Source organism: Erpetoichthys calabaricus, chromosome 3, assembly GCF_900747795.2.
Source record: "Erpetoichthys calabaricus chromosome 3, fErpCal1.3, whole genome shotgun sequence".
Lineage (NCBI taxonomy): Eukaryota > Metazoa > Chordata > Cladistia > Polypteriformes > Polypteridae > Erpetoichthys > Erpetoichthys calabaricus.
Window position 1 is genome coordinate 150640731 of NC_041396.2, and position 17105 is coordinate 150657835.

The 17105-nt window shown below is 35.4% G+C and overlaps 1 protein-coding gene across 2 annotated transcripts in view; it reads left to right on the forward strand.

Annotated features, from left to right (window-relative positions):
• Nucleotides 1-17105, forward strand: part of wdr35 (WD repeat domain 35) — an 81681-nt gene that overhangs the window by 62102 nt on the left and 2474 nt on the right. For both annotated transcript variants that reach the window (XM_028797409.2, XM_028797410.2), the window contains 6 exons: nt 357-503; nt 2537-2669; nt 9187-9297; nt 11781-11945; nt 12909-13049; nt 14916-15072. In XM_028797409.2, coding sequence (XP_028653242.1) covers nt 357-503; nt 2537-2669; nt 9187-9297; nt 11781-11945; nt 12909-13049; nt 14916-15072 — 854 coding nt within the window. The remainder of the gene's footprint in view (nt 1-356; nt 504-2536; nt 2670-9186; nt 9298-11780; nt 11946-12908; nt 13050-14915; nt 15073-17105) is intronic.

Below are 17105 nucleotides of genomic sequence, written 5' to 3' on the forward strand. Positions count from 1 at the left end.
TTACTGCAAGGCAATTGAGGCTGATTTAGTTTATGCAAAAATGAACCTCACCTGCTTAATATGACATGTGCTGACCAAGTCAAGAAGAATAAATCCCTAAGTGTCTTCCATAAGGTTTCAAAATGTCAATGGTTCCCAGTGATTGGCTATACTTAAATTTAACTAAAAGACCAGACATTAGATTTTTAAATTTGTTGCCTTTGAACATGTTTAGTGAGTCCATTTCTAAAGCTATAATTGAACCCTTTCCTACTTTTACTTTCCTTTAATAAAAGAAGTAAAAACTTTGACTTCAAAACAAACTGAATAGTGGAACTACTAACTACTAATCACATTTGTTTTATGATTATTCACAGAGACCTTGCAATCAGCCTCCGAATAAAACTAGGTGACTGGTTTCGTGTTGTTCAGCTGCTGAAATCAGGATCTGGTGATTCTGATGACACTCTTCTTGAACAAGCCTATAATGCTATTGGAGATTATTTTGCAGATAGGCAAAAATGGTAAGTTTACTTAAGCACAGACATGCTTGCATTCATTGAATAATGTTGATATAAAAAAAGCAACAACTTTAATATTGAAATGGAGGTAATTTTTTTCTTAACAATATCCACTACAAATGCTAAATTCACCCATACATTGTTACACTTTTCCAAGAAAGAAAAATTAAAATAACAAAGTTTACATGTACAAATCTGTCTATGGATTTCACCTTTGACAAAATGTTCCAATGTCATTAAATGTTGAAAAAAGAGTTAAAAGTCGTCATCAGTGATTCCTAAAAAAAGCATGGAGCCTGGATTAGTCTTCTTGTGTTTTATTTAAAAATGTGTTTAGTCCTTCATGTGCTGTGAAGTAAATAACATACATTCCTTTTGTGCATCCCTGACTTGAGCGCCTGAAGATTAAGATATGGACACTGGCCGCTGCATCACCCAGTTATACTGTTTCAACATGTCTATTGCGAATAGTTGGATGAAAAGTTAATTGACACTCAATCAATATGTTTCTGTTACATAATTGTACACAGCACACTATTTTCTCGTTGTTTATGTAAATGAGCCCTGCTAAGGAGTGGTGTACTGGTATGTTTGCGGCTATCATAGTAATAATGCAGGTATTTTTATTTCAATGAGATAAATATTGTGTTAGGTTATTCATTACTTTCAAAAGTAATTAGACTACTAAATGTATGTTACTATTAATGTGTTACTCCCAACACTGCTCTCAAGATTATGCTACTGAACATTATCACTGAACTGTATCACTTATTTGCACATTAATAAACATTTAGTTATTTCTGAAATATTGAGATTATTTTAGCCAGAAAAAAGAATAATACAATTACCAGAGCATTTTTCTTTGTGGATGCTTCCACCATTTTCTGTCCTTGGCTGCTGGATGTACAGTATATGTGAAGCAAAGGCCTGAAAAGGCTAACAGGGTACTGCAGAAATGTACAGAATACAAAATCCTTAAGTTTAACCCAGATAAGGATTTACACAGCCACATAACTGGGTTACTTTACGCGTGTTAACCTGGTTTCTCAGAGACCAGTATCCTAGTTTCTCTAACCAGAATAAAGGTTTACATGGCATTTTAGAAACTGAGTTTCAGCGAATAACCGGGTAACTGCACTGACTGGCTTAAGAGATGCCACCACAGTAATGTGTGAAAGCTGATAGGTGTTTCTATCTCTATTGTTCGTAACTATTGTCATCATTATTTTTATTTACATCGAATTAACTTTACAGGACCTGAATCTGCCCTCTGGGTGCTATATGAGTTTGTTCAATGGTGTGATTATTCCTTTTTATGGTTAAATATCTTTAAAAATATGGTTATAAATCTTGCGTGCTCCCCTGCAGACCTCTGTCACTGAGCTGTATCACATACAAGTTAGAAAGAAAGCTGACTTATCTCTGTCAGACAGTATCCACCCTCTTTTTCCTAAATGTCAGCTGTTGCCAGCAAGCTATGGATTTAGGTTCCAAAGGGTAAAGATCAACAAATTTAAGATCTGTTTTATTCCTAAAGCTATTAACATTTTAAATTCTGTTACTTGTAGAGATGCTTCATAATACTAAATTCTGAATTATTCTATGTATTATTAAAGATAATTAATAATCTTTATATTAATCTTGAATGTGTGTATTCATGATAACACTGTCAGTTGTTGTGTCTTTGCTTATTTTTTGCATCTATGTATGCCTTATGTTTTCTACTTTCCTGATGCAACCAAATTTTCCTTTGAGATAATGGGGTGGGGTAAACGGTAACATTATACAATGTTATTGACTGTTATACCTGCCTCGCACTCTCCACCTTGCACTTTTTAACTTGCACTGTGTTTTTATCATTCTTTAATTAATATTGTTTTTATCAGTATGCTATCTATCTATCTATCTATCTATCTATCTATCTATCTATCTATCTATCTATCTATCTATCTATCTATCTATCTATCTATCTATCTATCTATCTATCGCGTAAGTACAGGCTAAATAAGTAAGTGATATTCGATATATTTTAATAGGATGAATGCAGTTCAGTATTATTTGCAAGGCCAAAACCAAGAACGTCTGGCAGAGTGCTATTATATGCTGGAGGATTATGATGGGCTAGAAAGGCTTGCAAATTCCTTGACAGAAAATCATAAATTACTCCCAGTAAGTTTTTTCCCTTCTTGTTGGATTTAAGCTTTTTATTGTTTCTTATTTGGTTTTTGAATAGGTTCTACTGTGGCTTTTTATACCTAAATTGACATAGTTTGTGTTTATTTTACTGTTTTTTTTTTCGTTTCCCACAATAAAAATTGGGGAAAATTGTTAGAAAAATATATTTCAAAGCATAGGCCACTAGAAATGAAAAATACTATAACTGAGGGTGACTAACTGAACTGACCCCCTCTTGTGTGGTAAGAGACTGACTTTGTTTTGTATGTCACAAAGTGGACTAGAGATGAAAAATGTTATATTAGTATATACATTAAATGCAATTATGTTTGTGTAAAAGTGTACATATTTTATTTACTTTTGCAGAGGAAAGAGATGGGTACCAGTCTAGTGCTGGGTTCAGGCATGGGTTTTCAAATACAGAATGCTTGATCTGTAAGATGGCATTGCTACACATTGTAAAAACTAAATGAAATATACCAAATGACAATCAGTACATATCTTTATATATAATATGCTACCGTGCCTGTTCGTTTGTCTGTGCAGGATTTTAAATCACCTGTAGCTCTCAAACCGTTTGACCGATTGACCTGAAATTTGGTACACATATACTACATGATGTCTACTGTCCGCTTCCTGGGTGATGATTGACCTCCAAGGTTATTCCTCTTTTTATTTTTATTTTATTGTAGTATCAACTCTCTGCAGCATGTAGTATAGGGCGGCCGTATGGCCGTATATCCCTGCCACCTTCGCCGTCACTTCCCCTACCTCTTCATATCTTAAATCATTCTTGACGCAGATTGAAGACTTAAGTGCCAGCTTAAGTGAAAAATTAAAGAAAACGTACTAAGTAATTGCAACACAAACACTGACTTAATCAGTTTTAACGCGAAAAGATGCCAACAGAAGAAGAGAAGAAGCGGGCCATTAGTGTAGAGAAAAGAAGAGCTGCCCAGGAAGCATCAAGTGCATCAACCTCTGAGCAAACGAATGCTAAACGTACAGAGTAAGTGAATGAAAACTAGGAATGCTCAAGTCAAGTCCGTTCGAGTCACTCCATCTCTCGCCACGTGTTGGAACATACCTTGCCTCAGCTTAGCTAGTGATACCTGTTTGTTCAGCAGATATTATCATGTAGACATAGTTAAAGAGTAACTTTTGGCATTTTTGAGGGAGAGGTCACAGCTACCTGTGTTTTAGAGGGTACCTGCACATTGGCAGAGTTATCATGTCCACATGCTCTTCTTCCCTTGTGGGGGATGCTCTCCCATCAGAGCTGAGCATGATCAGATACAATGGCAACGTTTGATGTTGGAGCGTACCTACCTTCTGCTTGGCCAGAGTTACCTTGCCAACCTTTTACATTTTTGGCAACGTGATCACAGCTACATTCTTGCCCCTGATAGTAAAACCAAAAATAGTGTATATCAAGAGGCCCTCAGATACAAAAGCTATCAATATAAATTAATGTCAATACAAATTATTACATTTTTTTTTAATTGATTTTTAAAGTTTGTGCTGTTTCACTACTACGTGGGTGGAGCAGCGGAGGGCAGCTAGTATGTATATATATATATATATATATATATATATATATGTATATATATATATATATATATATATATATACAGTGCATCCGGAAAGTATTCACAGCGCATCAGTTTTTCCACATTTTCTTATGTTACAGCCTTATTCCAAAATGGATTAAATTAATTTTTTTCCTCAGAATTCTACACACAACACCCCATAATGACAACGTGAAAAAAAGTTTACTTGAGGTTTTAGCAAATTTATTAAAAATAAAAAAATTGAGAAAGCACATATACATAAGTATTCATAGCCTTTGCTGTGAACCTCGAAATTGAGCTCAGGTGCATCCTGTTTCCCCTGAACATCCTTGAGATGTTTCTGCAGCTTAATTGGAGTCCACCTGTGGTAAATTCAGTTGATTGGACATGATTTGGAAAGGCACACACCTGTCTATATAAGGTACCACAGTTGACAGGTCATGTCAGAGCACAAACCAAGCATGAAGTCAAAGGAATTGTCTGTAGACCTCCAAGACAGGATTGTCTCGAGGCACATATCTGGGGAAGGTTACAGAAAAATTTCTGCTGCTTTGAAGGTCCCAATGAGCACAGTGGCCTCCATCATCCGTAAGTGGAAGAAGTTCGAAACCACCAGGACTCTTCCTAGAGCTGGCCGGCCATCTAAACTGAGCGATCGGGGGAGAAGGGCCTTAGTCAGGGAGGTGACCAAGAACCCGATGGTCACTCTGTCAGAGCTCCAGAGGTCCTCTGTGGAGAGAGGAGAACCTTCCAGAAGGACAACCATCTCTGCAGCAATCCACCAGGATATATAAATATATATATATAAATAATTCACTAAGCCGACAGGGCACGCAAGACAACTATGGGATACGCACGACATAGCCACGCTCACCAACTCTAAGACCATGGGATACGACGACAACTCACAGAGCCACGCCCGCTGACAACTCACAGAGCCATGCCCACCAACTATTCGAGCGAGAGTGAAAGCATTTGCCAAGAATGTTTTCATTAATCAAGAACGAAAGTTGGAGGTTTGAAGACGATCACATACCGTCGTAGTTCCGACCATAAACGATGACGACTGGCGATCCAGAGGCGTTATTCCCATGACCCGCCGGGCAGCCAATCGGGTAACCAAAGTCTTTGGGTTCCGGGGGGAGTAAGGGTGCAAAGCTGAAACTTAAAGGAATTGGCGGAAGGGCACCACCAGGTGTGGAGCCTTTCGCGTAATTTGACTCAACACGAGAAGCCTCACCCGGCCCGGACACAGAGAGGACTGACAGATTGATAGTTCTTTCTCGATTCTGTGGGTGGTGGTGCATGGCCGTTCTTAGTTGGTGGAGCGATTTGTCTGGTTAATTCCGATAACGAAAGAGACTCCTTCCTGCTAAATAGTTACGCGACCCCCGAGCGGTCGGCATCCAACTTCTTAGAGGGACAAGTAGCTTTCAGCCACGTGAAATTCAGCAATAACAGGTCTCTAATGCCCTTAGATGTCCGGTGCTGCACGCGCTAGACTGAATGGATCAACGTGTGTCTACCCGGCACGAGAGGCGTGGGTAAGCCATTGAACCCCATTCGTGATGGAGACTGGGGCTTGCAATTGTTCCCCACGAACGAGGAATTCCTAGTAAGTACGGGTCATACGCTCGCACTGATTAAGTCGCTGCCCTTTGTACACACCCATCGTCGCTACTACCATGGTCGGGTGACTTGGTGGATTATATATAGAAAAGCAGCCGGAACCGCAAAGAACAATGAAAAGTCAATGTGGCTCAGAGGTGCATGTGGACTGTAGCAGAGACGAAAGCGACTGAGGCGGTGTTTGGAAAATGAAAAGTCAACGTGACTTACAGGTGCATGTGGACTGTACACAGACAAAAGCGACTCAGGTGAGGAGTTGGGGGCAGGCACATGAGCAGGCAGTGCGTACTGAACGATGACTAAGAGATGACTAAGAAATCAGCAGACTAGAATGGCGGGGGGGGCTGGGTCGGAATGGGCATCCTTCCCCTCTCCCCCCGTTCCACCCTTTGCGCCCGAGCGCCGTCCAGCCCTGTCCCTCGCTCTGGGAGGTGGAGGTGGTCCTCCAGTTTTCAGTCACGGACAATTGTATGTTGCCCTCTCCAGAGTTCCATCTTTTCATTCACCTACAGTCGTATCCTCAAACCCACCCCATTTGGACAACTGTGTCTTTCAGGAAGTGTTCACCCATCAATACATAATAATGCGCCGTATGCTACGCCGCGGGTTGGCTAGTATATAATATATATAATGAAGCATTGTTTACATTGTATCTTTCATATATCATATTGACCATGTATTTCTATTTGTATATATAGGTTTAGTAGGAGTTAAAGTGAAGCCAATTTAGAGAGAATACAAAAAAGAAAACAAGAAAAGGTTGTAAATGCTATATATATCATTAGAAGCAATCAAAAAGTGAGATATTTTGTGAAAGATATTTGTTGTTTCCTAATATTTTTTGCATATTTTACACAGTGAATTGGGCATAGACCATTATACATAAAATACAGTTTCTATATATAAGCGGCAAAGTTGTACAACATCCCTAACAACAATGGGAAAAACTAATTACGCCTATAGTTTCAATACTTGGTTGCAATACCTGTAGCAGCAATAATTATTTAATATTAAAAGCTTCCTGTAATTTGATATCAGTATTCCACATTGCTGTTAAGGAATTTCAGCCCATGCATCTGTGCAGACAGAAGGCTTGTGTGCTTGAACTATACATTTCAGGCCATGCCACAGAATCTCTACTGGGTTCAAGTCAGGACTTAGACTAGGCCACCCTAGAACTTAAATATAATTTCTTCTTCTGAGTCATTCAGTTGTACAATTTCATTTATTTTTTGGGTCATTATCCTGTTGATTAATCCAACTACGTTTCAGCTTCAGGTCACAGACAGATGATGACTGGGTAGTCTCCTTAACAAAATAATGGTTAAATGTAGTCATCATTTCTTGATTAATGGCAAGACTTCCAGGTCCAGAGATTGCAAAGCATCCTCACACCATCACACTACCACTTCCATGTTTTAATTGTAGGTATAATGTTCTTATAGCTGAGTGCTATTTTAACTCTATGCCAGACATAGTGGGACTTGTGTCATCCAAAGAGATCTATGTTTGGCTTGTCTGTCTATAAAACATTGTTTGAAGAGACTTAAAATCATGCAAGTGTTTCTTTGCTAATGCAAGACAAATACTGATGGTCTTCTGGATAGTAGAGGTTTCCACTTTGCTACTCTCTCATGAATCCCATGTTTACTCCGTCTCTTTCTTATTGACTATTGCTGAGGCTATTTAGAGGCCTGAAATTCTTTTGATGCTCTTCTAGGATCCTCTGTGGCTTCTTGAATGAGTCATTACTTTGTCCTTTGGGTAATTTTGGCCAGCCGGGTTTCATAGGAAAATTCACCATTATTCGAAGTGTTCTCTATTTGGAGATGAGGGCTCTCACTGTGGTGTGGTGAAGTGGCTGATCCTTAGAATGGGAAATTCAGTAGTTGGGTAGCTTTATTATATGCATATATTAAATATAAATTTAGAAATTGAGTTATATGTTTATTTTGGTCCCCTTTTTCCACTATTATACTTTGTCAATTCATTCACTGTGATGAATATATAAAATCAGAGGATATCAGGAGGGGGTAAAAAAAAAAAACATTTTCACATTACTATGTGAATATAAATGAATGTGTCTGTATGTGTCTTATGTTCTTCCAACATTAAAATTAACTTCATTTACATTATAGTAGAGGTTTCCACTTTGCTACTCTCTCATGAATCCCATGTTTACTCCGTCTCTTTCTTATTGACTATTGCTGAGGCTATTTAGAGGCCTGAAATTCTTTTGATGCTCTTCTAGGATCCTCTGTGGCTTCTTGAATGAGTCATTACTTTGCCCTTTGGGTAATTTTGGCCGGCCGGGTTTCATAGGAAAATTCACCATTATTCGAAGTGTTCTCTATTTGGAGATGAGGGCTCTCACTGTGGTGTGGTGAAGTGGCTGATCCTTAGAATGGGAAATTCAGTAGTTGGGTAGCTTTATTATATGCATATATTAAATATAAATTTAGAAATTGAGTTATATGTTTATTTTGGTCCCCTTTTTCCACTATTATACTTTGTCAAATTCATTCACTGTGATGAATATATAAAATCAGAGGATATCAGGAGGGGGTAAAAAAAAAAAAACATTTTCACATTACTATGTGAATATAAATGAATGTGTCTGTATGTGTCTTATGTTCTTCCAACATTAAAATTAACTTCATTTACATTATAAATTTGTATTATCATTACTTTGGCAGCTACTGTATAATTGAAAGAAGTAAGAACGATCCACAGATTTAAAAATTTGTTGAAATAAAAATCTTCAGCAACAGGGGTCCACCAGAAGTGAATTAAACCAAACATATGTCAAGAAAATATGTAATATCATTGCCACTGAGCACAATCACCTTTTATTTGATTTACCAAATTGTGAGCAAATGCTTACAATTAAAAGAACGTTGCTTCTTTTCTTTCCCAGTTTCACCACTGCCTGCTGTAAATTTTTAGTATTTAGCTTTTGCGTGTGGGAGTGGGCATGAATTCAGAGTTCTGTGGTGACATTTAAGGATAGTTCCAAGTGTTGGCTATAGACCAAAAAAGTGCATTCTATGTTTTGGAAAGTGTGCACTGATTGTTTTTACAAAAAATATAGCACCGCTAATATAAGACTTTAATATATTTTTGTCATTTTGTATCCTAATGTTAATTGCTGTATTGTAAAATGTTCTGTATATCCATTTTGCAGTGTTCTGTCATTTGATGTTTTTTTCATTTACTTATGATGCACATGACCATATCAGTTTCTGATAAAGTAAAGAGCAATGCAATCTAATTACCTTTCATTGTATAACTATCTTTTGCTTCATTTTTAGGATATAGGTCATATGTTTGTGACAGTTGGCATGTGTGACCAGGCCGTGAATGCATACTTGAAATGTAATGAACCAAAAGCTGCAGTTGATGCATGTGTGCACCTAAATCAGGTACGATATTTTCAAACTGAATGATATGTCAGTGATTCCTTTTTTGGAGCTATTAATCATTCTGTATTTGGTATACCTCTTAATGAAGATGTCTATAAAATTCTTGCTGTGAAAACTTTAATTCATATAATATATTCCATTTATGTCAATTATATGCAGGTGGTGCTGCGGTAGTGCCGCTGCCTTGCAGTAAGGAAATCATGGGTTCACGTCCCGGGTCCTTTCTGTGTGGAGCACAAAGCTTTTTGAGTAGTGAGAAAAGCTCTATATAAATGTAAAGAATTATTAATTATTATGATTATTAAGTAATAGAAATATCCAGCAGTGTCACAGTTTTAGTATAAGACAATTAGAGTAGAATTGTCTTCCAGTCATGCATTATGATCAGAACAATGCCCTAATCCTGAATTTTCTTGGCATTATTTAATGACAGGTCAAAATATTTTAAATTTGACTTTTTATGATTTCCTATTTTGCATGATTCAGTTTCTTTCTTTCTATCATCTGCCACACTTGTTATAAATTATAGATCCTATCATAAGGAAACATGGTGTTGAGAACAAGATTAAGAATAGTTTGTCTGGAAGAAAATAATCAGGTGAATTTAAGTGACAATAATTTAATACTTGTATCTCAGTTTTAAAGTGCAAGAAAATATTGTATTTCATTAACTGTATTTCAGATATTCATCAATGATATATATAAAGTAGCATACAAAACAGTTATGTAGTCCATGTTGGTACGCCTAAAATCCAGTCTCATTTCATGTTGAAATTGACCATTTTCTAGTAACTGCAATAAAGAGCCCAACTTTTCTAAAAATGAAGAAATTGTAGTCTCTTAACTTCCTTGGGTTTAACCCTGAGCGTTTCTTGGGCTCAGATTTCTATGTAAAAATGGTTAATCTGTTATGATATGATATATACTGTTAAGCCAGAATAATGCTTGGGTCAGTATTCTTTGCCATCTAGTGGATAAAATTATATGCTGAAAAAAATAATGAATATTTCTATATGTTTTGCCACTTTATGGTAACTCATCAATTTTCATAAGTGGGGTGGAGCCTTCAACAAAATCACACAATAGCATGTAAATGAAAAGCTGTAATTCCAGTTTTAGAGCAAAGTGAAACTGAGCCAGTAGTTGAATGAAGTGATAGTAATGACAATATAAATTGGTCATCAGATGTTGACACAGATAACTGAAACTGGTACATGTGGCACTGGACGACTCAGCCACCACTATATGCCTGTTGAATTCAGCAATGTGAAGCTTTACTGTGGTGCAGGTAGGTTTGTGACAATAAGGCAAAATGCTTGTTCTGCATTGGAAGAACAAGAGAGACTTTAGCCCCCTCAGTACTATTTAAAATGGAGCAACTGTCAGTTTTTGTTTCAGGGGAAATTTGGACATCCTTAAACCTTGCACCGTGCTAGCCTACAATAATACAATCATGTGGATCATGCATTGATATTCCCCATCACATGCACAAGTAACAGAATAATATTGTAAGAAAAAACATGCTTCTATTGTCTTGATATCAACATTGGGCTGTTCATTGGTGACTCATTGGTGACTGTTTTCAAAACATATCACACGAAGGATAGGCATACCTTCCTTACTGCATTTACCTGTATGTTGACATTTTGATATCTACATATTTCAGTTACATGTAATAATATTTCTCCTTGTTGAAAAAAAAAATCATCTTTTTGCCTTGTTTTTCCAGAGATAAACATACTGTTAAGGAAGTATTGCCTCATATTTTGAAATGTATATTAAATTTGAGATTGTAAGTTTTATTTTGGCAGCACTAATGTGCCTTTTGAAATTTTAAACAAACTATGAGGCTTGATAATTCAAATTAATTCAAATTACACAAAGGATACCTGTACAGTCTTTGGTGACAGAATGAATTTTATTCCTTTATTGTAAAATTATACTCTTTAAATATCTGGATTGTACTTATTTAATCAATGTGAAACAAACATTTCAGTTGATGATTTCTCTGTTCGTATGGCTTTTCGTTTGCAGTGATGGCATTTGGTATGCTAGATAGAGCATAGTCTGACTCATTTCTCTATTAGAAATTTAATAGCCAGAAAAACATGACAAAATCATTTGTTATTTAGAGAAAACAGACATAATTATGAATGTTATGTAATAAAGCTTTGAGTGGTTTTGTCTAATTAATATCAACATGTTCTGGTTAGACTTGATGTCATAGATAGTTTTAAAAAATTGTTTGCGTGCCTTCTGATTCACCAGCTTCAAAGGACCTAATTTTCAAAGACTTGTGCTGATTTTTTTTAGCTAGCCACTAAATATGTGTATATTTTAAAAATACTTTAAACAAAGAAATTTGTTTATTTTATATTTTAAAAATGTGGTTCCTATTTATAATAAAGTTTATAAGATATACAGTACATTGTGTTTTGCTACTAGGTTACTGTACAACTGATATCGTTTTGCTTTTCTAAAAGTGGAACAAAGCTGTTGAACTAGCTAAGAATCACAACATGAAAGAGATCGGACCCCTCTTGTCAAAATATGCCTCGCACTTATTGGAGAAGAATAAAATCCTGGATGCAATTGAGCTCTACAGAAAAGCCCATCACTTTCTGGATGCTGCAAAACTCATGTTTAAGGTATATTCTATAGGTGATTTTATAGTATTGTTCGTATTTTATTTAATGAGAATCTGTAAGATAAAATGAAACATTGTTGAACTGTTTAAACAGTATCTTAATGAGGAAAAAGTAAATTTTCTTTAAAATACTTTCATTCTTTATTTACATAAGAATTTAACTAATAGTTTAATAAAAAGTTTTGTTTTTTTAATAAAGGGAAGAGCTTGAAGTACATTTTCTAGTATAGTAACAACTCATAACTTACAGCTCAGTTTTCAATTACTGCTGTGGTTGCTTTTTTTTTTTTGCAGAGGTTATATATTCTCTCTCTCATGTAGATTACTTCTTGTTTCCTGTCACTGTTGGCTAGTGGTTTTGAGCAGGTGGGACTAACATCTTGTCCACGGCTGGTTCCTATCTTATGTCTATTGTTACTAGCATAAATTGAGGCATTTTGTTTCTGCTTAGCCAATTTAAGTCCATGGCAGTATCTTATCTAGGAAATAAAAAAATAATTTTCATCAGGCTTGGTCAGAAGTTGGAGAGGACAGTTGCCATGGTTCAGGGAATGAATGCTTCTATCATGGCCTCAGATAAAATTCCTTAGCTGAAAAAATGTTAAGGCATCAATTAAACATTTTAGAACAGAGTGATTTTAGCACTTTTTTGTTATGATTCATTATGTGAATTCGTACTGCTTCATTCGAAGTGTGTTTGACACTTAAAAAAATCTGGATTTAAGTATCCTTTAGAGGTTCATGCCCAATGAATTACATGGTTAAAGAAACATGTTGGGGTGGAAAATGTTATGTCATAGAACAAAACAGTTGAACAATTATAATAGTACATTGTAGTTTTTATTTTTTCTGTAAAGGTTAACACTGGTGGAGAGTTGTACCTATAGAATCCTAACATTGACTATAAATGTATAAACAAATAAATTAATTTATATGCATCATTTTATTTTTATTCTCCTGTTAGATTGCTGATGAAGAAGCAAAAAAAAGAACAAAACCCTTGCGTGTTAAAAAAATGTATGTTTTGGCAGCCCTGTTAATAGAAAATTATCATGAGCAAATTAAAGTTACACAAAAAGGAAAAGTGAAAGGGAAAAGATCTGAGGTGAGTTTAAATTATTTTTTGTGTGTTAGTAGAGAGTCAAAAACAAAATCTGTAGCCCGATAAATCCCTTTGTTGTGTTTCTTTCTGACTTTTTTTATTAATTTCATCCTTAAAGTTATTGTACACTTTTCATTATTTTTTTATTAAATTATGAACGCATATGTACCTATACAAAATAGATTATAAAACTAAAAATAAAAAGGAATTGTTGACCACACATGGTCAACAAACACCACCATGGCTGTGCTGTGTCTTCATGCAATACATGTGGTGTTTAACATCAAGTGTCATTGTGCTTCATTTGTGAAATACAGAGAATATTTCGAAACTTAACAGAAAGTATTAGGTTTATAAATGGCACATATTTATTACTTTCTTTTGACATATGGGTTGCTGAGCCAACTGTGTTAATTGTTGGGTAATGTTATGTGATGTGGAGGAGTTAGAATCGTTTTGTCTGTCCAAGGTTAGAGATGTTTTATTGGTCTAGATTTTGTTTTTCCTTATTGGTAATAGAACCAGAGAGTGGGTCCCATTTAGATAGAAGTAATGCTAGAATTATTTGTATGCTTGATCATGGTAGTATTTTTTTTGACACTATTATACTTTTAATACTCTTTGAAAAATATTGGGAGCAAGTGACACAAAAGTTATACGTGCAAAAATAATGGGAAATCTGTTTAAATTTGCCAGCACCCAAGATAAATCATTCCACATGCACAAAAGACACAAAGGTATCTTCTAGCTATGTTCTTGTATTTTGCTTACAGTTTATTTGTATCACAGCAGTTAGTCTTTTGTGGTTGGAATTTAGTCATTAATCATGCAAGCAATATCATTTATTCAAACATTGATGGAGAAAATTAATTCCTCTGAAATATACGTATATAGTAATGTGATCGTTAGTGTTTTCTGTAAATATAAACACATAAAAATTATATATAACACACACATATCTGCATATATACCTGAACAATTTTGTTGATCCCACCCTTTTAAAAAGATCTAGTTCCTGCTTTCTTTTCTAATGCTTGTTTTCTCTGGATTGATCAGTTCTTGCTATTCATAAATCAAAGCAAATGAGTATTGGGATTTTAAATAAAGGTGTTATGATCACACTCACACAGCTGATTAGAAAATTCTACTATGAAGTAAGCTGGAGGAACAAGCTGCCTACTTTGTTCCAAGCTGCATTGAAAGACTCTGTTGTTCTATGAATATCTTTCTAATTGATAGTGGTTTCAATGTTAGGTTCTTAGTAGCTACGATTAGAGTAACTAGTCATGTGTGGTTCTGCTTGGTATGGAGCCCTTCAGTTGTGATTTTCAATTCTGTACCTTAGTCCTGTAAAACGTGTTATAGAAAAGCCCTCAGACTGATGTGTAGTTGATTATGTTGACCTCTTTTATAAGTCACCTTGGATAAAAGCATTTTCCAAAAAAGTTATTCCATGTAAATATAAAATGTAAATTTAAAGAAAGTGGAAACTGAATCCATATTTATGGAGCAGATGCGCTTTTAAGGCATGTCAATCTCTAATGAATATCTCTAATTTGTCACATTCTGGAATCTCAATAGGGTTTAAGGGCGCATTAAGGAATTTTCTTTGCTTCTAAGGATATCCTTAAAGTTACATATCTTAACATCCGCTGAAATAAGGTCTGAAGAAATGCAACCCTGAATTACTGTATATGAAACAAGTGTGAGAATGTTGTACTGTTGTAAGTAAATAAAATGTTGACCTGCCAGCGTACTTTAGTTTATTGTGAGCCTCGCTCTCTCCCATTGCTTGAAAGCTTTTATTCTTAATAACATTTACATTTCAAATAATGTCACATTATACTGTTTTTTGTGTGATTTTCACAGGCTACATCAGCATTAGCAGGTTTATTAGAAGAAGATGCCTCATCTGTAGATAACAGAATAATTGATAATGCTTGGCGTGGAGCTGAAGCCTATCATTTTTTCTTACTTTCTCAAAGACAACTATATGAAGGCTATGTAGATGCTGCCATGCGGACAGGTACATTTTGAGTATTTTTATAATTTCCTACTTGAGCAATATTATTCTGTTTCTCCCCCTAGCCACATTTTTCTAGCTCTAGAGGTGCTTTTTGTTGTAAAATTAGCTACTTTTATATTCTGTAAAAATGTGTGCAGTACTGAGAACATATGTAGCTGTCTTAATCATTCTGCAAACACTGCAGAATGTTGATTAATAATGATTACCTTCACTGTGTTTCATTTTGTATATTTTTCATATACATTCATAATACAGTAATAATAAGACTTCTAATAAAACTAATATTGCTTTAGGTTTTGCTTGCTTTAAGTTAGTTTTTAACCAGCTCCTTCAAAATTATAAGGTTTTTTTTGGCACATCGTCTTATGCGTGTCTTTCTAACTGGAATTATTTCAGATAGCTTTTATTTTTCTAGCTGTTTTATTTACACATGCTAGCTAATTTGTACCATTCACTATATGGTAATTTACATTTATTTAAATCATCTTGGTTGATGAATTTCTGTGCTTACAGTAAGCACTACTCTGCTGGGCCCTTGAGCAAGACCCTTAACCTGTAATTGCTCCAGGGGCTCTGTACAATGGCTGACCCTGCATTCTGACCCCAAGGGGTATGCGAAAACTAACAAATTTATACGAGAAATCGTATAAGACGAAATAAAGAACAAAAAAAAAAAAAAAAACTTGTTACAATTATAGACTATGCATTAGGGCAATGTAACACCAGCCAAATGGATTTAAAATGACTGTCCAGTGTTTATCCAATGTACACCAAGCTAATAATGATTTTCAATGTGAGTTAAAGAGAGGAAGAGAATTTGAATTTGGCCTTTGCACTGGTATGGCTGCTGTTTTATTCTGATGTGGCAAAGACGCTTTCCTTTATGTACTCAGTGTGCACCCACCGAGAAATTAAACTTAGTTGGTTGATATTCATAATTGTGCAGCAGTTTTTAGGACACTGCTGTGTATATGATACTGTGGCTCACCTTCAGAGCTGTTCACAGCATTAAGTATGAGTTATAAACTGGACAAGCACAGTGCTTTACCGTGAAGATATTGCCAACTGTTTCACACAGTACACAATGTACTGTCTTTTGCAATAAGGATGTGCAAAGCTATAGTGAAATAGCATTTTCTTTCTTTCTTTCTTTCTTTCTTTCTTTCTTTCTTTCTTTCTTTCTTTCTTTCTTTCTTTCATAGTAGTTCATAGACCATCTAATAATGAATCTATCCTCTTGAAAATATCAAGTCTTTTCATTTTTTTTACTTAGAGAAGAGATTCACAATATAAAAAACTAATTGTAATTAATTTGAGTATTAGAAATGTTCTTTGAAAGTCCATATTTCCATGACTGTGCAGTAGGGATTTAGGTATAGTCAAAAAATTAATATCTCAATTATTTTAAAGTGTTTTTTCATTTACAATATCATAAAGGCATGTCTGAATTTAGTTTTCAATATATGTTAATATAATTGTGTATTTATAAAAAGTGGAGTGGTGGCTCTGAGGCTAAGGATCTGCGCTGGCATCCCAAAGGTTGCCGGTTCGAATCCCTGTCATTTCCAAAAGAGATGCTACTCTGCTGGGCCCTTGAGCAAGGCCCTTAACTTTCAATTGCTCCAGGGGCGCTGTACAATGTCTGACCCTGCGCTCTGACCCCAAGGGGTATGCGAAGAAGATGCATTTCACTGCGTGTTGTCCTATATAACTATGTATGTGACAAATAAATAAAGAATTAATTAATTAGATCTTTCCTGTCACATGCAAATTCTTGTGCCATAGCTGGTGTAGTGTAGAGGGAAATATATATAGACAGTAATATAATATATAAATAAATAGATACAATAAATAGAAGTAACAGAAAAATGTACATTATGCAAAACAGAACTGTACAGACATTTAAATTGTATTGAACAGTGGAGGGGAGAAAATGCAGATGACAGTACACATGTAACATACAGCAGAATTAGACATAAACCAGGAGGTGGGTACAATACATGACAGGTAAGATCCGGCTACCAAGAATTCAG